This window comes from Neophocaena asiaeorientalis, unplaced genomic scaffold (assembly GCF_003031525.2).
Source record: "Neophocaena asiaeorientalis asiaeorientalis breed wild unplaced genomic scaffold, Neophocaena_asiaeorientalis_V1.1 scaffold155, whole genome shotgun sequence".
Classification (NCBI taxonomy): Eukaryota; Metazoa; Chordata; class Mammalia; order Artiodactyla; family Phocoenidae; genus Neophocaena; species Neophocaena asiaeorientalis.
Window position 1 is genome coordinate 3883045 of NW_020173040.1, and position 26233 is coordinate 3909277.

Here is a 26233-nt window from a genome sequence, read left to right on the forward strand (position 1 = left end):
GTACGCGGGCCTCTCACTGTTGTGGCCTCTCCCGTTGCGGAGCACAGGCTCCGGACACGCAGCCTCAGCGGCCATGGCTCACGGGCCCAGCCGCAGGGCATGTGGGATCTTCCCAGGCCGGGGCACGAACCCATGTTCCCCGCATCGGCAGGCGGACTCTCAACCACTGCGCCACCAGGGAAGCCCGGGTCGTAGGTTTTTAAATGGCCTATAATCATTACCAACTTTGGAACTTTTTTTATGGTTTATACACTAATTATTGAATACCTCATCGTGTTTAATCTTTTCACCAACTTTGGGAAGATGGTGTTACTGCCCAGCCCCCCTTCCTTTTTATAATAGAAGAGAAAAGGGAGTCTCAGTTCCAAAGACTTGCACAACTGGGGGGGCAGGGCTGGCTTTGTGTCCTCATGCTTCTCCTGTCCTGCAGTGACAGGCATACAGGCCAAGGAGACATCGCCACGGGACTCTGTGTTTGAAATAAGTTACGTCTTCCTAAGGAAGAAAATGATTTTCTTGGAAGATCCGTTGAGTCAGCCTCTGTGTATTTCTAACAGCCTGTTTTACTCACCTCAGTTTACAAAAGTAAATTATAGTATATGTTTTCGAGAAGAAACAGAAGGTTTTTCACTATTTTTCTTAACTTTGTTGCAGCTAGCGGTCAGAAGTTATATGTCAGACTTTTTCAACGTAAATTCGGCTGGATTAAGATGAACAAACTGGAATATGAAGAGATCTCCGCTGACTTAACCCCGGTGGTTAGAGAGTTGACACATGCAGGCTTCCTGCAGACGGGTACGGTTTGTCCAGGGGAACCAAATTGAAAATCCGACATAGGGAGTCCAGTTTCTGCAAAATGAGGGTGATGTTAGTTTGGTGTCATCTCCTGATTGGTGCCTGGTAAATAGTAATTGTGTATGTCTTTTTAAATTGAGTTTTGAATCTTCTTAGGACAACAGATTATTCATGTGTTGTTAAAGCCATCCTCAGCCTGAGTTAAGACTCCTAGGATAACAAAAGATTGCCTGCTGCTGTGTTCTGATGGTTCCAGGCTTAGTCCCTTAAAGTCACAGTCCCGTAAAGTCACCTAGGGATAGATGGGTGTCTGGGTCCACAGGGGAAACTCATCCCTCCTGGCTCTCCTTCCAGCAAGAGCTTGACTCATCTTACCCAGTTTTCTCATCTTTATGATGGAACAAAGCTGGTTTGTTTGAAGCTAGTATCGCCTCTAAAACCTTAATTTGCCCCCCATGCACACACAGACAGCTCTTATAATTTGCAGGTTGATTGTCTCAGGAATTTTCACTGATTTAAGCCCATGTGAATATGGGGTAACCTTGGTTGTCTCATCTGTGGCTTTCACCAGGTACCTACATGTGTTGGGTACAATACTGTACTGGAAACGTGGGTATAAGGAGGATGAAAGGTGTGAGTCCTGGGTTCAAGTTGTTCACAGTTTAGACTGAAATAGGGGAATCAAGCCAAAGCCAGATGGTTTCTGTGCGGCAGAGTTTGTAGTGCAGAGCAGTAAGTAAGTGCAGTTAGGGTGACGTGGTGGGCCTGGCTGGGGGGCGTGGGGAGCCTTGGGGGAGAGGCCTGGAGGCTCCGTGGATGTGAGGGCTTGTAAGGGATCAGGCAGCGGGACCCCGGGTTCCCTCACATCAGGCCATCAGGGGCACTGGAGAGCTTGTGTCCTCACCTGACCCGGAAGATTAGGTGCAGGTTCCAGAAATCTACAGGTGTAACAGGCAAGCCAGGTGAGCCTTGACTTACCTTCATTTATTTTTTAATATTTATTTATTTTTGGCTGTGTTGCGTCTTCGTTGCTGCATGTGGGCTTTCTCTAGTTGTGGCGAGCGGGGGCTACTCTTCGTTGGCTCGCGGGCTCTGGAGCGCAGACTCAGTAGTTGTGGCTCGTGGGCTTAGCTGCTCCGCGGCATATGGGATCTTCCCGGACCAGGGCACGAACCCGTGTCCCCTGCATCGGCAGGCGGACTCTCAACCACTGCGCCACCAGGGAAGACCTGAGCCTTGACTTACCTTTAAATGACAGTTACGCAACAAAAGCAGAACCCCAGTGGCCTAACGCTGCCCTCAGTCCCGCCCAGGTCCCACCGTGGTCTGCACAGCCCAGTGGGGTGTAGCCCTGGCCATCCCCTCACTCTGCTCCCTGGGTGCTCTGGCTGAGTGCACCCCTCTTTCAGAGCCTGTGCCTGCTCCCACTCGGCTCACCCCCTCATGTCATCCAGCTCTGCTCCGTGTCACCTTGTCGGGCACTTGCATGACCACCTAGTTTCAAATGCGGCCACCTCCCGCCAGTCCAGTTTGCCTTGCCCAGCTTTGCTTTTCTTTCTTCTTTTTTCCTAGTTCATTCTTCCTCCTTTTATTTATTTATCTTAAAAAAATTTTATTGAAGTATAGTTGATTTACAGTGTTGTGTTAATTTCTGGTGTACAGCAAAGTGATTGTTGTACATATATGTATTCTTTTTATATTCTTCTCCTTACGGTTTATCACAGGATATGGAATATAGTTCCCCGTGCTATGCAGTAGGGCCTTGTTGTTCATCCATCCTATATATAATAGTTTGCATCTGCTAATCCCAAACTCCCAATCCATCCCTCCCACCCCCCTCCCCCTTGGCAACCACAAGTCTGTTCTCTATGTCTGTGATTCTGTTTCTGTTTCACAGATATGTTCATTTGTGTCATATTTTGGATTCCACATATAAGTGATAGCATATGGTATTTGTCTTTCTCTTTCTGACTTACTTCGCTTAATATGATCATCTCTAGGTCCATCCATGTTGCTGCCAGCTTTGTGTTTCTTTGTGGCAGTTGTCAGCCCTGACATTTATTATGCTAGGAGGTAAGCTCCCTGTGGGCACAGATGCAGCTTGTTCGCTGTATGCCCTGGGCAGGTGCTACCTGGCAGGCAGTGTACACCCAGTAAGGACTTGCTGCCTGGAGGAAGATGGCCCTGCCCTAAGCTGTGGATGCTGTGAAGGCAGAGACCAGCCAGCTCTGATTCAGCTGCATCCCGGGGGTCAGGCTTGCTGTCTGGGTCCCCTAATAGTGTGATGCATACATGTGTGCCGAGCAAGTGACCCCATGAAAGTCTTCTCAGCCCCGGGCCTGTGTGGAGAGAGGACAGCTGATGAACAGTTGACTCTGACCTGCTCTGGAGAGGCCCAGCCGTAGGTTCTGTTGTGAGCGATGTACCAGTGGCTATCCACGTGGGTCTTTATTTTATTCAGATATTCTTTTACTTCTTAGTGAGAAGTTCTGTTGTTTTATAACCTTTGTGAAATATCTGTTTTCCATAATTTTTAACAATCAGTTTGGCAAACTAAAATTTCTACAGTAGCATTTCATTTTATTTGCATGTGAATTTTCTTCTTAAAGTAGATAAATCTAGAAAACAGTAAGCTTATTTAAAACTACTTTTACATTTTTTTTTTTTTTTTAATATTTCAGAATCTGAGTTGCAAGAACTGTCTGAGGTGCTCGAGCTCCTTTCTGCTCCGGAATTGAAAGCCCTGGCAAAGACCTTCCACTTGGTGAATCCCAGTGGGCAGAAGCAGCAGCTGGTGAATGCGTTTCTCAAATTGGCCAAACAGCGTTCAGTCTGCACTTGGCGCAAGAACCAGCCTGGCATTGGTGCAGTGATTTTGAAAAGGTTTTGTGGCTATTGTTATAGTAAAAACATTTGAAATGTTGATAGCATGTATTTAATTTATTTATTTTTAAGCTGCGTCGGGTCTTCGTTGCTGCGCATGGGCTTTCTCTAGTTGCTGAGAGCGGGGCCTGCTCTTTGTTGCGGTGTGCGGGCTCTAGGTGCACGGGCTTCAGTAGTTGTGGCATGAGGACTCAGTAGTTGTGGCTCGTGGGCTCTAGAGCGCAGGCTCAGTAGTTGTGGTGCATGGGCTTAGCTGCTCCATGGCATGTGGGATCTTCCCGGACCAGGGCTTGAACCCATGTCCCCTGCATGGGCAGGTGGATTCTTAACCACTGCGCCACCAGGAAAGTCCTGATAGCACATATTAACTCTTACGATGGGTGGTACGTGTTTTCAGATTGTAATTGTTTTTTTCAGTTGCAGTTAGGTTGAGAAGGCGGTGAACCATTATTATAAAGACTGGATTCTTTCTTGGTTTATTATTCCTAATTCTTAAGATACCACACTGATTTCTAGGACCAAGAAATATCAGGAGGCAAGAGATTAGAGGCACTAGGCCCTTGGCAAATTCTAATATTTTTTTATTCAAGAAAAGTGCAGTTTTAACTACTATTCTTATAGGAGTTTGGAATGTCGGTCCCCTGGACCTCCTTGGGACTCCGCATGGAGATGGAGGAGGAGGGTGTTTTCTGGCAGTCTCTGTAGGTGAATGGTCCTCAAGTAAATGGTGGTGTGATGGGAATCCCACCCCTGTGTCCTCTCGGCTCTGCTGGTGGCACTGATCTCTGCACGCCCCAGGGATGCCACTCTGCTTTTGGCTTAATAGCTTTTGGGCTGGTAGGAAAGTGTGAGGTCCTCCACTAGACCAGTGGCTCTCAGCTGGGGGCGACTGTGCCCTTCAGGGGACACCTGGCATCGTCTGGAGTCGTTTTCATTGTCATGACTAAGGTGGGTAGTGGGTGCTACAGGCATTTAGTGAACGGAGGCCAGGGATGCAGCTGAGCATCCTCTAGTTCACAGCCTGGGCATCCCACCCCCAGGAAAGAGTTACACAGCCCGGATGTCAATAGCGAAACGCTGCCGTGTGTGGTGTTGCAGTTGTTGGAGCCAGAGGGCCCTGGGCTTAACATGCCGCCTTACCAAGAGCCTTTGGTAGTGACGTTCTACATAAATACCTATTATTTCATCTCAAGTGTCATTGGAGTCAAGATTTGAGAATTGCTGATAACACTTTTATGAGTTTTCCTGGTATTTCACATGTTCGGGACCAGCGTAAACCCTATCCTGCTCTTTTATTGAGGCAAACAGTGCGTGAAATCGTTTGCAGATACAATTTCATCTAATCCTCACCGTGTTCCTAGGTGGGGCTCTGAGCCCCAGAGAGGTTAAGAAATGCTTTAAGTCACACAGTTGGAGGTGGGAGATTTGCTTCAGGCTTAGAATAACGCATGCTGTTTAGCTTGAAATAATTTGCGAAATCTGACATCCAAATGCTTAAAAGCCAGAGAGTTATTTCCATATCATGTATTTTTCAGAGCTAAAGACTGGGCAGGACAGTCTCTGAGAGTGTGTAGAGACCCCCGGGCTGTGTTCTCCCGGGTCCTGCTGCTGTTTTCACTGACCCACGAGGTGGAAGAGGAGGAGGCGGCCTGTGGCGGGCAGGGCCAGCTTTCTACGGTGCTGCTGGTCAACCTTGGCCGCATGGAGTTTCCCAGGTATACCGTCAGTCGGAAAACCCGAATCTTCCAGGATAGAGAAGATCTCATCAGGTAAGGGCGTGTTTGCTCTCTATGAAATCTGTATATTTTAAAATTTATGTAGAAGGCTTTGTTATTATTTTTTGCCATCCACAACAGAAACATGAGTTCATAGCCAAAATCGTTGTTTTAAAAAATTTATTTATTTTTAAACTTTTGTCTGTGTTGGGTCTTTGTTGCTGCGCGTGGGCTTTCTCTAGTTTCAGCAAGCGGGGGCTACTGTTCGTTGCGGTGCGCGGGCTTCTCTTGTTGCAGAGCACAGGTCCTAGGCACACGGGCTTCAGTAATTGTGGCTCACGGGCTCTAGAGCGCAGGCTCAGCAGTTGTGGTGCACGGGCTTCGTTGCTCCGCGGCCTGTGGGAATCTTCCCGGGCCAGGGCTCGAACCTGTGTCCCCTGCATTGGCAGGCAGATTGTTAAGCACTGTGCCACCAGGGAAGTCCTCACTTTTGATTCTTGATTTGAGGTTTATGCCTCAAATTTAGCAGAAATTGATTCTGATATTTGATTTTAGGAAAGTTGTTTAAGTGTTGTCTAGTATGTGCTTTAAAAAATAAACTATTGAGATTATTGTATCAAAACAGGGTCAGTATAAACTGATTTTAGCCCATTTTGCCATAGTTATCAGGAAATTCAATATCCTATTTGTGTTCAGTTAGAATAACTTTTTTAGTCAAATCTTCTAGTAAGAATATTTCTTCTGACTGTACTTTCTTTTGTCTCATGTCCTTTTACATCTTTGTTTCTAGTGACTTGGTGCTATTCTCTTTGGTGAGAACTCTGAAGGCAGGTTCCAGTCTCTCTAATGAACCACGAATCTACTCTGTGCCTTACTTTACTCATCTGCAAAATGGGGAGATAATAGTACATTCCCACAGATCTGTGCCGATGTGTGAAGCGTGCTTAGAGCCTGGCCTGTGGGGATTGCTCAGTGCGTCTTAGTGGTAGAATTGTCATCATGACCGCGTATCGCGTATCTAAGGGAGGTTGCTTTTCAGTTCTATGGTTGACAAAACCATGGTTGACAAGTTCAAAAGTGGGGAGGCTAGGGAGAAAAAATAAACCATCACGTCTTTCTTTTAGAAAGTAGTATCCTATAAATGTTAAAAATAAGTCAACATTCTTTTGTTATGCAGAGGGCTGTAGCACGGAAATGAAATCTGGTTGAAGTGACTTCAGGAAGGGTGATTATACAACACCAGTAGTGTGACACCTGGCCTGAGGAACCTTTCCCACCACCTTGGTACTTGAAATAATTGATCCTTTCTTTTCTTTTCTCATTTATTCAGTGCCCATGGGTTGAGTGTTGAGTACCTATTACGTGCCAGGTGGTGGAGTTGCAGTGTGAACAGATAGGGTCTTTGCCGCCGTGGGGTTACGCTTTACTGGGGAAGACAGGAAAGAAAACAGAATAATATGATAACTGCGGGGCAGGCTGGAGAAGTCCTGTGTAGATAGTGTGAGGCAGAGAGTGTCCCCGAAAGGTTGGAATTGAGGCTTGAGAATGAGGAGGAGCCGGTCCTGCAGGGGTCTGGGTGCCCGCGCCCAGGCTCCGCGGGCAGGAGAGAGCTCGCTCACCTCTGGCCGGAACCTCAGGGGCCGTGTGAAGGGGAGGTTGGGCAGGACCGCGGGTCAGGGGACGCTGGGCCTCAGAGCCCTGGTGAGCCGACTGGGTCATATCCGCTGGATGGGGAGCTGGGGAAGGGGTTTAGGCAGGCGAGGGATCTGGTGCACGTTTTAGAAAAGCGTCCCGTGGAGTGGTGGCTGGGGGGCGGCAGGAGACTAATTGAGCGTTGGTGGTCCGGATGGAGGTCTTAGCTGGGCTGGCAGTGGCGGGCATTGTAGAGAAGTGAACGTGCGAGATGTTTTGGGGCAGAAAAGACGAGACTTGATTCTGATTACACTGTGATTGTGATAGTGATTAGATTTGTGGGGAGGAAAGGAGTGAGTTTTGGTGTGGGTGGTGGTGCCATCAGATGAGATGGGGGACTTGGCGGGGAGGGCTGGGATGCCAGGTGGGGATGCCCCCAGCCCCATGACTGAAGCTGCCCCGTGTGGTACTGGGCATGCCATCAGGAGCCCAGGACAGAGCTTGGTCTGGAGAGGAATTGGAGTCACCAGCACGCGGCTGGGGATGAGGTCCCTGAGGGAGAAGAGGAGGAAGGAGCTTGGCAGCCAGCGCCGAGGGGTTGGGCAGCACGGAGGAGTGGCCCCCGGTGGCAGGGAACCAGGGGTGTATGTGGTGGGCGGACCGGAGAAGAAGGTGTGTCAGGATGGGGCTCGATTGAACGCCCGGAGGAAGGGCAGTGAGGTCGAGTGGGATGGCCCACGGGGGTGGGTGGTGGACGGCAGGAGCTGCGCGCAGGGAGGGGAAGGTCGGTTCCAATGGGCTTCGGAGAAGCAGCCCCTGCTGTGGCGGCCTGCGACGGCAGGGCGGTCTAGTTCCCTGGTGTCTTAAGGGTAGGAGGTACTCGGGGGGCGGGGGTGTGTGTGTGCACGTGCAGATAAACCCATAGAAAGGGAGAGGCCGTCGGTGGAGAAGGAGGAGGGGACCTCCTGGGCCCCGGAGCACCTGCGGGAGGACCGGGGTGTGGGCAGGGTTGAGGCTGCCGTGGTGGAGGCTGGGGACCCCTCGAGCAGGGCTGGGCCAAGGTGTGCGAGCACATGCCGAAACCAGCCGGCCTGGCTCTGCGATCGTCTTCAGCGCGATTCGGGGAGTTGGTGCAGGCCCAGAGGAGTGAGCGGCCAGGGCACCCCGACCAGGGTGGGGCTGTGGCCGGTGTGTGTTCTTCCCCGGGCGTGGTCTGTGGGCCTGCAGGACAGGAGGCACTATGGCTGGGACAGGGACCGTGCTGGAGGTGGGGCCTTGGTGAAGGTGGGGAGCTGCTGTCAGCAGTGAACGAGCTGGAAGGATTGGGGGCGGGGATCAGTGGAGGAGATGCTAGAAGTCAGCATCTTGAGGGTGACTCGGTCCATTGGGGACAGAAGGTCTCAGTGGCCACGGGCACGTGGGTGGCTGAGAAGAGGTTGGAGAATCGTGTTATCAGGGAGGAAGGAGGTGGGGAATTCTGAAGTCGTGGCCATCGTGGCGGGAGACCCAGGGAGACCAAGGCAGAGGGGACAGGGACAGGGGTGGGGGGCGCTGGCAGGTGCCCGCAAGGAGGAGGCGTGGGCTTCGGAGGTGGGGCTTTCAAGGAGGAAAGGAGGATTTGGAGGTGGAGGTGGGAGGGAGGAGGGTGCTTCCGTCCGTCTGGGCCCTGAGTGAGGAGAGCTGTCCCTGCTTGAGGGGGGCTGCGGGGAAGCCGTGCTCTCAGCCAGGTGTACGGAGGGCAGGAGACAGAGATCGGGGTGCAGGAGGGATGCTGTTCTTGGCAGCGCAGGGGTTGGGGGGAGGTTTGGGAGACGGGAGGGAGGGCTGGTGACCGTGCAGGCGGCGATGGCGGCACCGTGGGGCTGGCGCTGGGCTCAGTGGGCTTGTGAAGAGGGGGCTTGGTTCAGGTGGGCGGGAGGGCACTGCTGCCGGGTGGGCCAACCTCCGGGCACCCTCTCCCTGTTTCTCTTTCCTTATCGACCTTAGAATTGTCCAGTTGCACATTATAAGAGAGTTAGATCGAAGAGTTCATGAGCAAATTTTTATATTTAGAGGCCATTTCTTTTACTCTCTTTTAAAAAAAATTATTTTATTCAAGTATAGTTGACTTACAATGTTAATTTTTGCTGTACAGCAAAGTGATTCAGTTCTACATCTGTCTCTTACTCTTATGTGATAGTGTTTGCACATATTGCTCGTGCATGCTTTTTCTTTTAAGTGTGAGTCCAGAACGCAGTGACGGTGCCCTCAAAGTGATCGGGCGAATGTCTCAGGTGCACTGACAAGTTGTCTTTCTTCACTGAAGTGTGTTCATAACACTTCAGCATTGCCGTCTCCCAACGACTGTCCCTGAAGTTATTTCTGAAAATCCCATATAGTTCTCTTAGCTCGGGCAGCATCCCTCTGTGTGCCTCTGGCTCAATGATTAAATTACCAAATCTACGCTTGTGTGTAATTCTGAAGTCAGTTACCCGTTTACAGGGTTGCCAGATTGCTGAATGAATGGATGAGCATCAAAAGTCAGAAAGGAAGCGCGGATCAGTATTACATGCGTATAATGGGATGTGTTATGTAATAGTGCGGTGTGAATGTTTTCATCTTTCCGGTTGGGTAGCCTGTGTGAGTTTTTCTAGGCCACTCCCGTGGGGTATACGTCAAATTATTACTGAGGTAAAATGTAACGTTCGTATTTTCAAAAGCAGAGTTAGATGTGGTGGACAGGATGTGGAATTTTGTGTGTCAGTGCTCGTTCACCCCTGAAGCTTGGATGGCCTGCCGCCCCCCCCCCCGCCTCCTGCAGGTACGCAGCGGCCGCGCACATGCTGAACGACATCTCCACCGCGATGGCCAGCGGGGCCTGGGAGGAAGCCAGGGAGCTCGCTCGGTGTGCAAAGCAGGATTGGGACAGACTGAAAGGCCACCCGTCCCTGAGGTGAAGTGGTTCTCGGGTCCCTGTCAAAGTTTACTGTCTAGCCGCGTGGTTCTAACTGCTTAGAACAACTAAGGAACTTGGGTTCCTGTCAGACAGAGGTTGGTAGCCTCTTCCGTGGAGGGCCAGCTGGGCCGTGGTCAGGCTCTGCCAGCCACATGCTTACTGGCGTCTGCTGTCCTGCTGTGAGCGCGTGCCCGGCCCTCCCCACCCACCGGAGCGAGTGGGCGGGGCTGTCCCAATGCAGGTGTGTTTGCAGACTCCGAAATGTGAGTTTCATGTAATTTTCACAGGCCACAGACTCTTTTTCTCCTTTTGACTTATTTTAACCACTTAGAAACGTGGAAATCCCGCTGGGTTTGTATAAAATCAGGTGGGGGCCCTGTGTCTGGCCAGAGGGCGGGCGTTTGCTGACCTGCAGCCCTCATTTCACACCGCTTTCTGGGGGACCTCGGAAGGGTGGCTGTGAGAGCGTAGATTTGTGGTGTAGAAAACCGCACACGACAGGCAGTGTTCCGAATGTATCTTCTTAAAAGGTAGGAATTCAGTCTGCTCTGTCACTTCTTGTGATTGTCTTACAATACATAAACAAAGCACTAAACTGCTGGCCTACGTCTTTGTTCTAGATACCACGAGAAGTTACCACTGTTTCTCCGCTGTTTTACCGTTGGTTGGGTTTATACGAGGATTTTGTCCCGAACCGTTGAAATACTGCAGAGACTTCACATGTACGAGGTGAGTGCACAAGCCCTCGCCCCCGGCTCTTACCAAGGGGGCCTGCCTGGGTCATGACTTCTCCCAAGTACTTGGTCAGCACACGGCGATGCGACGAGGGCCTGCTTCCCGTGGGCACCTGCCATCTCCTGGTCGGTAGGAGGACGGCCGAGGGCGACCTGCTGTTCCGCCAGCTGTGAGCTGACGCCTGTGCGCCAGGATGGCCAGGTGACGGTCAGAGCTCCGCAGGGAGCCGCTGATGGTCTCTGCAGCCGGAGCTTAGCCGCCGTCAGAACCCCCTGTGTGACAGGGAGGGTCTCCCCAAACCCCTGAGGCAGAAACCTCACCTCTGCTTGTGTTTCCCAGGCAGCAGTAGTGGACGGTCTGGAAATAATTTATAATCACGAATGAGAAGTTCGGTTGTATCCCTCCTCGTATTAAACATTGTGAGATTGCTGGAGTTAGCTTCTGTTGTGTTGACACTTGTGTGATTGAAACATGGTGTTTTACAAAGAGAATGTGCTAGGGCTGGGCCAGTGGGTCCCCCACGAGGGGTCTGTGGACCCGCCCCAGAGGCCCTGTGGGGTTGGCTTCGGGGAATCTGCGAGTGTGTCTATGGGGTTTGTGCCTTTTTCTCAGGAGATGCGTTAGATCCTTCAAAGAGATCCGGGAACCACCAAAGATGAACATGAAGCGTGATCAGTAAACCTAGACCAGAAAGTCCCCCTGTTGAGGTGGGGTGTTTGGGTGAAGACCCCCTCATTCCTGTCCTGCCCCCTGCCCGTCACAGCCCCGGCCCTGTGACCGGCTGGGTTCCCAGACGCACATGGGCCTGCAGCCCAGCCACCGCTCCTGCCCAGGGTCTGACCGCGTCCGGCCCGCGCTGCTGACCTGGTCTGCAGAGAGTGCCGAGCTGCACAGGTGGCGGGGGGCCTGCTGAGAAGCAGGGGGCGCCTCCGGAGCTCAGGCCGCTCCCGAGGGACGTCCCAGGGCCCCTCTTGGCAGTCCGGGTCCTGAGCCTTACTTTAGAATGGAGAGGGATGCTGTATAGATATACTTCGACAATTTTCCTGACTACTCAGTATAATGGCAGACGCTTGGTGTGTAGGTGTCTAACGCGTGTCCCTTGTTGCCACAGGAAGCCGTCAAGGAGCTGGAAAACCTTTTGTCCCAGAAAGTGTACTGTCCTGACAGCAGAGGCCGGTGGTGGGACCGGCTGGCTCTCAACTTGCACCAGCACCTGAAGCGCCTGGAGCCGGTACTCAGCTGCGGGAGCCGCCCAGCCTTTGTTCAGTTTGGCATACATTTAAAAATATAGCAAACTGTTAATACCTTAAAAATCTAAATGTAATTAGAACGTTGATTTGTTTTAACTTTTATTTTATATTGGGCTATGGTTGATTTAGAGCATTGTTTTCTTTTTTTTTTAATTAATTAATTTAAAATTTTTTGGCTGTGTTGGGTCTTCGTTGCTATGCGTGGGCTTTCTCTAGTTATGGTGAGCGGGGGCTATTCTTCCTTGTGGTGCGTGGGCTTCTCATTGCGGTGGCTTCTCTTGTTGCAGAGCACAGGCTCTAGGTGCGTGGGCTCAGTAGCTGTGGCTCGTGAGCTCTAGAGCGCAGGCTCAGTAGTTGTGGCGCATGGGCTTAGTTGGTCCACGGCATGAGGGATCTTCCCAGACCAGGGCTCGAACCTGTGTCCCCTGCATTGGCAGGCGGATTCTTTTTTTTTTAGATGAGGGTGAGTTTATTGAGAACAAAGAGCAGAGTTAGCGTGGGGCGCTGCAAATACAGCCGGCTGATTTCCTGATAGACCAGGGAGAACCTACCGGCAGGTGGATTCTTAACCACTATGCCACCAGGGAAGCCCCTGGTTTCTTTTTTTTTTTAATTTTTATTTTATATTGGACTATGGTTGATTTAGAACGTTGATTTCTTAAACATCCTTCTTTGTCTGTGTTCTTCCAACCCCAGAAGAAGTAGCAGGGGCGTGAACATGGGGGCGACAGTGGGGTTGGTGGATGTGTCAGCAGCGGGATCGTGTCGGGATTCAGGGATGAAGTTCTAGGGGTGGAGGGAGCTGGACGGTTAGATGTGTCCGCCTTCACACAGTTTTGGAAATGGTGGTTTTGGAAATGGTGGTTGTATTCACTCGTTGCCCGGGGCCTCCTGGGAGAAAGATGGATGGAAGGCGTTCCTCCCACCATGCGACGTGGTGTCTGACTCAGCAGGGCGGGCGCCTTCTCTGTGGCGGGGACCTTGTGAGTCCGAGGACACCGTTCGCGGCCAGCTGCTGCAGCCAGCAGGGCGGGGCCTCCCGAGGTGGCGACAGTAGCCCTCTTTGTGGCCACCTGCGGTGCCCTGTCCCTGCCAACCTCGTGTTTGCATTGAGCAGAGGGCACTACGGCTCTGGGAGCTTTTGTTTTTCCAGGGGCAGGTCAAGTGAATCAGGATGATGGAGGGCTGGAAAATTTGACCATGGCGGCGGACGATGACATACTATTTTTACTGCCTTAACCTGAAAAGGTGCCTTGTAACCTCAAGTGCTTCCAGCCAGGAGAGCTGTTTCCTCTCCCGGAGGCGGGTGTGGTGCTCCCGCCTGGCACTGATTCGGGCTGACAGGGCAGGAGAGGCCTCTGGTGGCCCCTCACCCAGCGTGGACAGAGGGTGTGTGCGCGCTGCCTGTCTCTTTCCTTGAAATAAAGGTTCCAAAGAGTTGATAGACTTTCCCCTTGCTCGGATCTGCTGATAGGAGCGTTCACTCATACTCCGAGGTTATCTTTGAGACAGATGGAAAACCCTGGTTCCTTTTCGCATTTTCCCAAGAATCTTCCCGGCCATGCTCATAACCCCTGTTATTTTGTCACCGTTCCTTCCCTTCTCTACATCAGTCTCCAGGGAGGGCACCTGCCAGCCCAGCAGAGGCTCATGCCTGCAGGTGCCCAGCAGCCAGCTGGCCAGGCCAGGCTGAGCCTGAGGCCGCCCCTCCCTGTGGCCAGCCCGGCTCCCACGGGGCTACAGAGCTGGCGGCAGCCCCGCCTCATTCTCTGCTTGATTCCTCTGGACCACCCCACTCTGATGGCCTGATCTTCACTGATTTTCAGGGCTTTTTAAAAACTTTTTATTCTTTTATTGTAGTAAATATATATAACAAAGAAAACTTGCAGTTTAACCATCTCTAGGTATACAGTTCAGTGGCGTTAATTATACAGCTGATCCTTGAACAACTCAGGGATCGGGGCGCCGACCCCCCCTGCCCCCATACAGCCAGAAATCCACGGATAACTCGGTAGTTGGCCCTCCGTTTCTGAGGTCCTGTGTCTGCAGATCCAGCCACCTGTGGACCGTGCAGTGCTGTAGTCTCTATTGGAGGAAATCTGTGCACGTGTGGACCCGAGCAGTTCAAAACCGTGTTGTTCAAACATCATCACTGTCTGTACCCCAAATTTTTCATCCTCCAAACAGAAACTCTGCTCCTGCGAAACAGTTACTCCTGTTGCCTCCTGCCCCGGTTCCTGGTTACCTCTAGTCTGCTTCTGTCTCTAGGAATCTGCCTGTTCTGGGTGTTTCCATGAAATACCCAGAAGTGGAACCATGGAATCTTTGTCCTTCTGTGCCTGGCTTCTTTCAGCAGCATAACATCCTCGAGGCTCATCCATGTTGTAGCAGGTGTCGGAGTGTCCTTCCCTTTCAAGGCTGAATAATACTCCGTTGTGTAAACGGACCACGTTGTGTTGATCCGCCACCTGTAGATGGACACTTGGGTTGTTCCCACTTTTTGGCTGTTGTGAACAGCACTACTGTGTACAAATACCTGTTTGAAACCCTGCTTTCAGTCGTGGGGGGCGTGTACCTGGACGTGAGGTTGCTGGGTCACGTGGTAATTCCGTGTATGACTTTGTGAGGAACTGCCAAACCGTTTTCCACAGTATTTGGATCATTTTTCCAGCAAAGCACGAGGGCTCCAATTTCTCCCACATCCCCGCCGACACTTTTTATTGTCCATTTTTCTGAGCACAGTCATCCTAGTGGGTGTGAAGTGGTATCCCATGTAGTTTTCAGTATTTTTGTTTATTTGTCCAGCTCTGAATAACCTTAGAAAATGCATAGCTCCTTCAAACCTAAGATTCTTCTCCCTGTAAATGAGGCTCCCTGGGACTGGGAGGTGGTCAGACGGCCGGGCTTCTGCCCTAGAGGTGCCTGCTCTGCATACCGAGCCCCTGGGTGGTGCCCCGAGCGCGCCCCGGACCAGGTCCCTCTCCCCAGCCTCCTCTGTCTCCTGAGGGTGTGGCAGCTGAGATAGGCTGTGTCCACACGTGTGACCAGGACATAGTGTCTGGAGCACGGCTGCTTGTGCCCCAGACATTTGCATCGGGGTCTGTGCTGCTTCTCTGCTCGGCATGGGACCTAAGGGAATGTCCTTGTCTCTGGAAGGGCTGCTTTGCCCACCACTAATTAGCAAAATGAATGATTAATTAACAGTGGGGTTTCCCGTCACATGAAATGAGGGGATGCTGCACGGGGACTTCAGGACTCTGACAGGCACTGTGCTCTTTGCTAGGCCATCAAGTGCATCACAGCAGGGCTGGCGGATCCGGACGTGCGGACAGGCCACCGCCTCTCGCTGTATCAGAGGGCCGTGCGCCTGCGGGCCTCTCCCAGCTGCCAGAAGTACGCGCACCTCTTCCGTCAGCTCCCAGAAGTCACTGTGGATGACGTCAAACATGTAAGTAAATATTCTTGGGGCACTTGGGATGAATTTTTGTTTTTATTCCTGAACACAGCCTTAGAGAGGTTTTCAGCGCGTGTTTCTTGTCGACTCCAAAGACCCTCTGGCTTGCTGTGGGCAGCGACCTGGCCTCGCCCCCGTCCTCACCTGGGCGTTGGGAGGCTGGGCCGGCAGGGGCTGTGACTCTGTAAACTCCCGAGTCAGCAGCTCACAGCCTTTCCAGGTCCCCCTGCCTGGTCAGGGCCCCAGAGAGCAGGGGGCCGGGCTGTGACCTGCGTCCTCATGGACACCAAGGTGTGGGTCACATGGCCTGGCACCATGCTGAGGATGGGTCGTCTTTCGGGGGCGGAGGACAGTGTGTCCTTGGGGTAGCAGAGCCGGGTGTGCAGGGCTGGAGCAGGAGGAAAGCTAATGGCGGTCCTCCTCTTGCCCCCCCCCGCAGGTGACCGTCACGGGCCGGCTCTGCCCACAGTCTGGGCCGGGCAAGTCTGTCTTCGTGCTGGAGGCTGGGGGGACCGCCCCTGCCACCGTCCTGTGCTCTGTGGAGGAGCTGGCGCTGGCCCATTACAGACGCTGTGGCTTCGACCAGGGTAACGCCGGGGCTGTGTGGCCACAGTGGGTGGTGTCCCACCCCACAGCCAATGTCCGCACCTGCCACCCGTGAGGGCGGCGCCTTCTGGGGGGACGCGAGGAGCAAGGGAGGCCGGGTTACCCTCAGAGCTTGTGTCAGGCAGGGGGACAGGACGGGGCAGAGGACCACGAGATGCTGCCAACAGCCAGCCGGTCAGAGGAGGGCAGCCGGGGCCAGGCTGCTTCCAAGAGGACCTGGCAGTCTGGGGGGGGTGGGGAGTGGCGTGAAGAGGATGGAGGGCCGAGCCCTGACAGGACGTCACGCCTGGCACCAGAGACATGGTTGGAAGAGTTGTGGGTCAAATTCCTTGTAAAATGAACTCTCTAGCCCATGTGAGGGAGGAGAGCAAATGTCAGTAAGAATTGGAGCTTTTCCCATCTTCCTTCCCAAGAGACGTGTGCGATCACCCGCCCCTCCAGCTGCGCCCGCTCTGCTGTGTCTCCTGGGAGCTGAGGCCTCAGAGTGAAATGATGGACGTGACCTCGCAAGAGAGAAACACTGCTGGTTCCCGCTGAACTGGGCTGCTGTGTGTGTGTCGGGGGTGGGGGGTGTGGGTGTGCAAGGGCGTGTACGGCTGCAGGGCAGGTGGTCTGTGGCCCCTCAGGGGTGAGTGGGACTTTGCTCTTTGAGCCGCTGATGAGATGCTCTCTGTATCTCAGGCCAGATGTGCAGTGGGACCAGGACCAGGTGCCCCTGGTTCTCTTCTTTCTGGGCTGCTTGGCATCCTCTTTGTTCAGACTTTGTAGGTTTCACTCAGAAGCCGTTTTCTGAACCGTGTAGAGCCCAAGTGGGAATTAATTCTGCCTGGTTCCAGGAACTGGGAGCTGAGGACTCCCATCAGGCATTGAGGGGAGCGGAGGAGGGCTGGAGAGGGCACCCAGCGTCTCTGCTGCTCGGGGGTGAAGGCGCCAGAGGGAGAGACCCCGCGGCTGGCAGATGCGCTGGAACCTCAGGGAGGTGATAAGCATCCCTGGCCGGGGAGGGGATGCGGCAGGCCAGCCAGGACGGGCCCGCACCTGGATCCTGTCCCTTGCTTCCTCCCAAGCCTGTGTGTCCTTTGTCCCCTCTGAGTGCTGGGAGCAGCCCCCAGCCCCGCTCCCAGCCCCTGGGGCCATCCTGGGGACGTCCCCGGCATGCGGGTCTCAGCCAGGAGACGCCAAGGGCAAGCGGTCCACGTTCGGGAGCTGGGCTTGGCCATTTGAGAAACACCTGAGTAAGACATGTGGTGACTCGTGTGTGACGGCCTGTGTGCTGTCAGCAGCCCAGGCACCGGTGTCCAGACACAGTGGAGGGGCCACGCCCATCTGCCCACGCGTGCAGGGCCTGCGCCGGGTCCTCAGGGTTGTCACCCGCGGGCCTGCTCACCTGAGAGCAGCACAGAGCTGTGTTAAGATCGTCTGCTTATCCCTCCCGTCCACTGGAGGTGGCTCGGCTTGTGTGTGTCCCTGTGAGCCCTCTTCCCTTTTCTTTCTTCCATTTTGGCCTCGGAGAAGGAGCTGCAAATTCAGTGCTTTGTCTAAGGCCAGACTAAAGAAAAGACCGTGAGAATTTGCCTTATAATTGGTAAAAGGAACTGGTCAGTCTCTGTCCTTAGTGAATGTACTGAATAGAAAAGTAACATAAAAACCGTGAGGGAACCGCAGACGAAGCTGCGGCTGCCCGTCAGGGCGACGACGGTGGCTGGGCAGTTACCTTGGAGGGACTGGGGCGGGGGGGCTTTAGCCTTTTTTAAAAAATAACTTGTTATTAATGTCATGGAAGCTGCGGAACATGCCTTTATGGGAAAGCAGAGAGGTGTGCCGAGCTCCCCGCGCCCCCTGCTTCACCCAGCCCTCCTCCATCCGCCGTCCCCCCAATGTTGGAAACAGACCCCAGACCTTGGCTCCTGTGGTTACTCCCAGGGGGCCCACGGGTTCGGTCCACATGTCCAGGCCAGACCCCCCCATGTCTGTGCTGAAGGGTCACTAGGTTGAAGAACACTCAGGTGTCTTCACGTATGTGAAAATCAGGACATCATTTCACTGGCGTGTGATGTGATCATTCAGATGAGTGAGGACACAAAACGACCCCGCAGGAGGGGACCTCGTAACGCACGGGCCTCTCTCTGCTGCGTGTCCAAGGTGATGGTTCAGATGAACCTGTGTGATGTCTGTATCACTTACCGGGAAGGTGATGCTACTGAGGACGAAGTGCACACGCCAGTCAGGACAGAGATACGGGAGACCCGGAGGGTTAGGAATAAAAGAACAGAATGCAGGCTCGGTCCCCGCGGCGGTGGCAGGAGCCCTGTAACCCGGTGTCAAGGGAGGAGCAGCAGGCCCCGGGCAGGCGGCTGCCGGCTGTGAGCCTCACGCAACGAATGCTTTCAGTTTAGCCATGAGCTTGAAAGACAGATGGACAGTTCCGATTCTGGAATATCAATTTTTTTATAAAATATTTTTTTCCTTTATTAAAATTGATGCAGTGAACCTGAGCAGAACCCTGCTGTGGGTCTTTCCTCTGGAGAAGGTTTGGTGTGAGAGCGACCTCAGACCCTCTGGGGAAGTTTCTTTCAGAGTTCATCAGAAGGATCTCCCCAAATGATTGGACTTAACAGCACCAACGCATGCCGACGGCTCAGGGTTCAGGGATGCTGCTGTCCAGGGTGGAAAGCCAGGCTTGCCTCCCTCGGGCCTGGCAGGGGTGCAGGGCTCCAGGGCGAGGCTTCAGCTGGCGGCCTGAGCGGATAGCGGAGGACGGCCTGCGGGGCAGGGGCCAGCTGAGGGGGTGCACAGCACAGCCTGGACGGGGAGGTGGGCCAGGGCTGCCTCCAGTGGGCCTTGATAGGGACCTGTGCTGCCTCTGACCTCACGTGCGATGCCTGGGGCCCACTGGCCGGAGAGATGCCACGGCCTGTTCAGGGGGCGCAGGCGTCAGGTGCGCCGAGGGGCCAGGTGGGGCTCGGCTCTCTCCGGGAGGCTCCGGCCCTGTGGACCCTGCTCTGCCGTTCACACGGCCTGGGGCTGGGCCTGGCCTCTGAGGTCACCGCCCCATCGTGTGGTCTGGATGTGGGGTGAAGGGGGCGTCTGGACTAGGTGGTCTCTGATGCGGAAGCTTTCTGTAAAACCCCAAGTCTTAGAAACCCTGGGCACGGTGTCCAGGCCGAGGCAGAGGACTACTGGGTGGAGGAGGCGAATGGGGTCAGAGGGCACAGGCTCCCAGGGCGCCCAGACTCCTTCCCAGAGGGCTTTTCCAAGTGAGGCCGAGGGGCCTCCTGCCCCAGAGCCCTTCAGGGGATGCCCCCGCCTCCGAACCCACCGAATGGAACCCCCAGAGCCTGAGGAGGGAATCTGCTTTTATTTTTAAACGTGTTCCTTAGGTTTTTCCACTCTAGCTCCAAAATGTGCATTTGAATTTTCTCATGATTACTAAGATTTTTTGCCTTTAAACAAGGCTTCTGTATATAAGCAACATAATGTAAAAAAATACCTAGGAATGGAACAAAAACAGCATTTGCGTTTGAATGTAAAATATTTGCTATTTTCTTCAAATTGAGTAGGCAGTAGGATATGGTAGTGGTTTTTAAAAAACAGAAGAAATGGATTTTTCTTGTGTGTGTGTGACTTCGTCTCAGGGATTCACGGGGAAGGGTCCACCTTCAGCACGCTGTACGGCCTCCTCCTATGGGATGTCATCTTCATGGACGGGATACCAGACGCCTTCAGAAACGCCTACCAGGTAATCATGGCACGTTTTCAGGCAACAGACACTTCTGCATGCGCGTGAGTCACTCCCGCCTGGGTGCCCCGCCTCTGCAGCCATCAGAAACCTGCCCCTCTTTTGGATCCTGGTGCTAATTCCACCATAAGAATAGCTTTTAATTTTAAAATGTGAGTCATAGAATTTAAAATGTAAGTATGTTAAGTTTTAAACTTTAAGCCTACTTTACTGGAATCATTCCGTTTGAAACCTTTAGTGTAAGTTTCTTCAGCTTCACCCTGGTGGGCCCGGGTGCTCTCACATGCTTTGTCACATGTGCCGGCTAAGCGTTCCACCAGTTTAACCTAAAAGCTCCTTTTGCAAATTATTACTCTAAAAAACCCAGTGTAATAAGTTGCTTTTGTATCAGATTACTTAGGTAATTTTTACATGTCTTTTGAGGAAAAGAATGTGTCAACTTCATCAGATTGGCCAGTTTCCAAATTTGATCTTGACGCTTCTCATGACTCCGGCCTCCCCAGGCACAGTGTGAGCTTATGTTCCCTGCACACAGGCGGCCCCGCTGGACCTCTGCACGGACAGCTTCTTCGCCAGCAGAGCACCGGCCATCGAGGCCCGGCTGCGGCAGATTCACGGTGCCCCCGCGGAGAGCCTGCGGGCCTGGGTGGCAGCCGCGTGGCAGGCCCAGGAAGGCAGGGTGGCCTCCCTTGTCAGCTGGGATCGCTTTGCTTCTCTTCAGCAAGCCCAGGTGACGGTCTGCAGGCAGGATTCCTTGATGCGGGGTGTCCTTTTGGCAACTGTAACAAAACACACACACGTATGCCCACATGCACGTTTATGTGTGTGGGTATATATGCACGCACACACGTACGTGTGTGTGTGTACGTGTGGTAGCCCAGCCCACAGGCCCCTGTTACTGAAGGAGCAATCACAAGCATGAACAAGCCTCCCTTATGCCTTCTGCCCATTTGGTTGGCAGCTTCCCTTGGCCTGGCCTGTGGCCCCTGGAGGGTGGACACCATCCCTGTCCTGTGACTGCTGGCCTCTGAGGGTCATCACTGTCACAGTCCTGAGTGCTTACCCCAAATTCCCTCTTCCTTAGCTGCTCCCCGGATGTTTCCGACCGGGCAGAAGCTTGGTAACTGACCCAAGGAGAAGTGGTCCCCAGAGCTTGCCGGGGGCATTTTAGCCCCTGGCTCTGGAGTCCCAGCACAAGCAGCAGAAGGGCACTTGGTGTTCCTGGACACATCTGTGCTGAATGACACATGGAGTCCCTGCCCCATCTCACAGTCACTGGGGGGGGGCTTCAGGGTCTCCGTCCCAGGGGAGGGCTGACTGTCCCTGTGTTCCGTGTCCAGGATCTTGTGTCCTGCCTGGGGGGCCCCATCCTCAGTGGTGTGTGCCGGCGCCTGGCCACGGACTTCCGACACTGCCGAGGGGGCCTCCCTGACCTGGTGGTGTGGAGCTCCCAAAGTCACCACGTTAAGGTCAGTTGAGCCAGAATGGAAAGTCATGTTGGTAACTTTAATGATCAGCTTAATCAAAGGTCACAATCTAGGCATTTCTAGCATGGTGGTTGACAAGGCCGAATCCCTTGAAGGCTGCTGGACTGAGGGCTGGGGTTGTTCGGTGGCTGTTGGCAGAGGTGCCCTCGGTGCTGGCATGTGGGCCTCTCTGCAGGCAGCTCCCCCGATGGCAGCGTATTTCATCCAAGCAGGTGAGTGAGAAGGGCCAGGGTGTGAGCAAGACGGCAGTCAGTCTCTTAGCAGCTGATCTTGGCAGTGAAGTTCCATTGCTTTTGCTGTGTCCCCTGTTAGCAGCAAGTCCACGCTCAAGGGTGGAGATTTTGCAGGTGTGAGCTCCAGGAGGCCAGGATGGTTGGGAGCTGTTTTCTAAGCTCCAGGAGTGAGCACTTCCTCACGTGTTGTAGGCTGGATGCCTCCCTTGCCTCACCCTGCTGCCCATCACGGGCTGGCGGCTTCCTTATTATTGAGTTTTGAGATGAAAAAAACCTCTGGTACACGTCCTTTCTGAGAAACTAATCTGTTCTTAATGAATCATGCTTCCAGTGTCATATGACGTCTCTGACTGTAATTGTGGATTTGGTTCTTTCTCCCTTGCAGTTATATCAATGTTTGCTTCATATATTATTTGATGTATAAACCTAGGGTTGTCATGTCTTGATGAAATGACCTTCCTTTATTCCTGGGTTCTTTGCTCTGAAGTTGAACTGATATGTAGCCACTCCAGCTTTCTTTTGGTTAGTGTTAATGTGATACTTTTTCTGTTCTCTTATATTTATTTTTTCTTTATATTTGAGTTTCTTATATATTCTTGTAGGCAGCATTTACCTGGGTCTTACTTTTTAATCTAATTTGACAACCTCTGCCTTTTAATTGGGTATTTGGAACATTTACATTTCATGTTATTCATGTTTGGCTTTAAACCTGTCATCTATTTTTTTTAAGGATACACTTATAAATTTATTTTGTTTATTTATTTTTGGCTGCATTGGGTCTTCATCGCTGTGTGTGGGCTTTCTCTAGTTGTGGCAAGTGGGGGCTACTCTTTGTTGCAGTGTGCAGGCTTCTTATTGCGGTGGCTTCTCTTGTTGTGGAGCATGGGCTCTAGGTGTGAAGGCTTCAGTAGTTGCAGCACTCGGGCTCAGTAGCTGTGGCTCGCAGGCTCTAGGGCACAGGCTCAGTAGCTGTGGCTCGCAGGCTCTAGAGCACAGGCTCAGTAGCTGTGGCTCGCAGGCTCTAGAGCACAGGCTCAGTAGCTGTGGCTCGCAGGCTCTAGAGCACAGGCTCAGTAGCTGTGGCTCGCAGGCTCTAGAGCACAGGCTCAGTAGCTGTGGCTCGCAGGCTCTAGAGCACAGGCTCAGTAGCTGTGGCTCGCAGGCTCTAGAGCACAGGCTCAGTAGCTGTGGCTCGCAGGCTCTAGAGCACAGGCTCAGTAGCTGTGGCTCGCAGGCTCTAGAGCACAGGCTCAGTAGCTGTGGCTCGCAGGCTCTAGAGCACAGGCTCAGTAGCTGTGGCTCGCAGGCTCTAGAGCACAGGCTCAGTAGCTGTGGCTCGCAGGCTCTAGGGCACAGGCTCAGTAGCTGTGGCTCGCGGGCTCTAGGGCGCAGGCTCAGTAGTTGTGGCGCACGGGCTTAGTTGCTCCGCGGCACGTGGGATCTTCATTGATCATGCACATAACAACAGTGTATTTTCATATCTCCTCTCCCAGCCTTTGTGCTGTGTTCATACATTATACCTCGACATGTTATAAACCCTGTGGCACATTATTTTTGCTTTCTACAGCTGACTGAGTCTTTATATTTACTCATGTAGATACAAATTCTAATGTCTGTTATTCCTTTATATAGATCCAGATTTCCATGTACTACCATTCTCTTCTTGACTGAAGAACTTCCTTTAACATTTCTGGAAATGGAGGTCTGCTAGTAATGAATTATTTAGGTTTCATATATTGATTTTAAGACTTTAAGTCTTTGTTTTTGAAAGATTTTTTTTTCTGGGCAAAGAATTCTGTTGACAGTTTTTTTTTCAGTACCTTAAAATATTGGTCCACTGTTGTCTAGCTTGTATTGTTTTCAACGAGAAATCAGTAGTCTTTCCCCTCTGGCTTTTAAAAATTCTGGCTGCTTTTAAGAGATTCGTTTTTCACTGATTATGCAGTTTAGTTATGATGTTTCTTAGTGTCGTGTTCTTTATGGTTCTGTGCTTGGGGTTCACTGAGCTTCTTGGATCTTTGGGTTTAGTTTCCATCAAATTTGAAAAAATTTTGGCCATTATTTCTTCAAATATTTTTCTCTGTCTTCTTCCCTTTGGGGACTCTAACTAAACTAGTCTTAGGTTGCTGAAATGCTCTCTTCATTAAAAAATTTTTTTCTATACTTCATTTTGGATAGTTTTTATTGCTTTGTTTTGAATTTTGGTGATCTGCAGTGGACAAAACTGACACAGTTACGCTTTCATGGAGCTGAGATGTAATGAGCAGTTTTATCTTGTGATAAACACCATGAAGAAGTGCATAGGAAGGACCCTTCTTAGAGACGAATGTAAGCTGAGCACGGAAGGAGAAGACGTCAGACACGTGAAGAACAGGGAGACGTGTCCTAGGCGGTGGGAACAGCAAGCGTGATGAATGTGTACCCTTTGGTTGGGCAGATGTTGTCTGTCTCGCGAACTGAGAGGAAGCCTTTGGTGTGGTTGGCAGGCGCCAGATTACACAGTTTTGTAGGTCATGGCAAGAAGTTTGGGTTTAATTGCAGACCTGACAGAAAGTGATTGAGGGGTGTTAAACAGGAGAGTAACAGTGCAGTGTGAGCTTTAAAACTATTTTTCAACTGCTGTATTACGAATCGATTTCCTAATTCTCTGTGAACTGTCTGGTTTCTACAGAAAAGGAAACTTTCTCATTGAATTTCATATGTGTATGTTTAGTTGCTATACATATGTAAGTACAGCAGCATAGAGGATAAGCCATCTAAATAGTTGTCAGTGGAAACTACCGTAGCTTACCTGAATGACCCTTCTGTCTCCCAGCTGGTGGAAGTGAAGGGCCCCAGTGACCGTCTTTCGCAAAAGCAGATGATCTGGCTGGATGAGCTGCACCGGCTTGGGGCGGACGTGGAGGTCTGCCATGTGGCTGCAGTCGGAGCCAAGAGCAGGGGCCCCAACTGAGAGCTGTGGGCTTGGGAGCATCTGAGAGCGTCAGAAGCGTCAAGTGTCACTACATCTTATTTAATTTTGTTGTTGTCGTAATAAACCTGGCAGTGTAAGGACTCATCACTGTACAGTGTCTGTGTATCACAAACCTTGGTATTGGCTTCGGGACACTCACTGATTCCATACAGCAGGTAATGAACTTTTAAAAAGGTCAAAACCTTGGTGGCCGTTTCAGGAACTAGATGCATCTGACTTATAGGAAAGCTGGAAGCCCCCGCCAAAAGGATTCACAGCTTTGTGTCTTTTATAAAAGGAGCATACACAATGTGTCTTTCTAAAAAGTATACTGGAAATGGAGATTCCTTAATTTATCTATGTTTTTCTATACTGCCCTTACACATTTGGCTGCTAAAATTCTTGTTCTATGATTATCCAAGAAGGGCATAAACAGATGAAACTCTGATTTCTTTAGGAATTAAGAAACTATGTCTTTCTAAAAAGTATACTGGAAATGGAGATTCCTTAATTTATCTATGTTTTTCTATACTGCCCTTACACATTTGGCTGCTAAAATTCTTGTTCTATGATTATCCAAGAAGGGCATAAACAGATGAAACTCTGATTTCTTTAGGAATTAAGAAACTCTGATTTCTTTAGGAATTAAGAAACAAATTCTCATTAACTTCCTTATTATTTCTGTCAGTGCTTGCTCTCGTTGGGCCTGTGTCACCAAAGGGAGGGACAGCTGTTATCAAAGGCAGTTGTCCCTTTTCGTCGTCCTCCTTGGGAACGTCCCTAATGACTAGAGGCAACTTCCTGTATACATACAGATCTCATTTTATTGTGCTTTGCAGATACCGCGTTGTATAAATCGAAGGTCTGGGGCAGCCCTGTGTCGAGCGAGTCTATCAGCACCATTTTTCCAGCAGTATTTGCTCACTCCAGGTCTAGGGTCACATTTGGGTAATTCTCACAATATTTTAAACTTCTTCATCATCATTATATTTGTTATGGTATGACTTGCTGAAGGCTCAGATGGTGGTTAGTATATTTTAGCAGGACAGTTTTTTAAAATACTTCAAGGTAAGGACACTTTTTTTAGACATAATGCTACTGCACATTTAAAAGACTACAGTATAGTGGAAATATAACTTTTATATGCACTGGAAAGCCAGCAAATTCGCGTGACTTGCCTTATCGAGATACTTGCTTTATTGTGGGGCTCTGGAACTGACCTGCAGTATCTCCAAGGTGTGCAGGTACAGGGCTGCCCGTCACTGTTGGAAGAGCCTTGGGCTGGGGAAGGTGGACGCAGGAAGGGGTTTATCAGAACAGTAGGCCCAGGCGTGGCGGGCCAGGCTCCCGCGCCGCTCCCAGACACTGGTTCCAAGACCTTCTTAAGGAAATGGTGCTCCCCAGCTTTTTAATTTGTTAAATGGAAGGACACCCACATGGCCGTGACAACAGCCAGCTGTGCACTGAGGTTAGAAATGTTACCCACCGCTGCCTTGCTTTACAGCGGGCAGAGCGTCGGGTGGACAACACACAAGCATGGCTGAAGAAAACACCCTCACTTCTTGACGCTCTGTGTTCTTGCAGGGGACTCGTACTGACAACGAAGGCAACGATTCCTGTGGAAATTTTATTAGCAGTCAACACTTCCTTCACATTCACCACTGCTGAAAAGCAGGGTCTCTCACCTTCATGCACATCCTACTTTAACCCAAGTCATAGTCAATTTTAGGCACAAAGCTTTTCATTTTCTCTCAAAATCAAGTTTTAACTGCTTGAGGTTACTGCTACAGCAAGCAGATTTTGTTGAAGGATGCCT

General features: G+C 51.6%; 1 protein-coding gene across 2 annotated transcripts in view; it reads left to right on the forward strand.

Annotated features, from left to right (window-relative positions):
- FAN1 (FANCD2 and FANCI associated nuclease 1) overlaps positions 1 to 24684 on the forward strand; it is a 29263-nt gene extending 4579 nt beyond the window's left edge. For both annotated transcript variants that reach the window (XM_024742738.1, XM_024742740.1), the window contains exons 3-14: positions 655 to 795; positions 3477 to 3678; positions 5214 to 5447; positions 9826 to 9957; positions 10581 to 10689; positions 11807 to 11926; positions 15229 to 15393; positions 15839 to 15986; positions 19641 to 19744; positions 20280 to 20474; positions 21085 to 21213; positions 24280 to 24684. In XM_024742738.1, coding sequence (XP_024598506.1) covers positions 655 to 795; positions 3477 to 3678; positions 5214 to 5447; positions 9826 to 9957; positions 10581 to 10689; positions 11807 to 11926; positions 15229 to 15393; positions 15839 to 15986; positions 19641 to 19744; positions 20280 to 20474; positions 21085 to 21213; positions 24280 to 24417 — 1817 coding nt within the window. In that variant the 3' untranslated portion in view covers positions 24418 to 24684. The remainder of the gene's footprint in view (positions 1 to 654; positions 796 to 3476; positions 3679 to 5213; positions 5448 to 9825; positions 9958 to 10580; positions 10690 to 11806; positions 11927 to 15228; positions 15394 to 15838; positions 15987 to 19640; positions 19745 to 20279; positions 20475 to 21084; positions 21214 to 24279) is intronic.
- The last annotated feature ends 1549 nt before the right edge of the window (positions 24685 to 26233 follow it).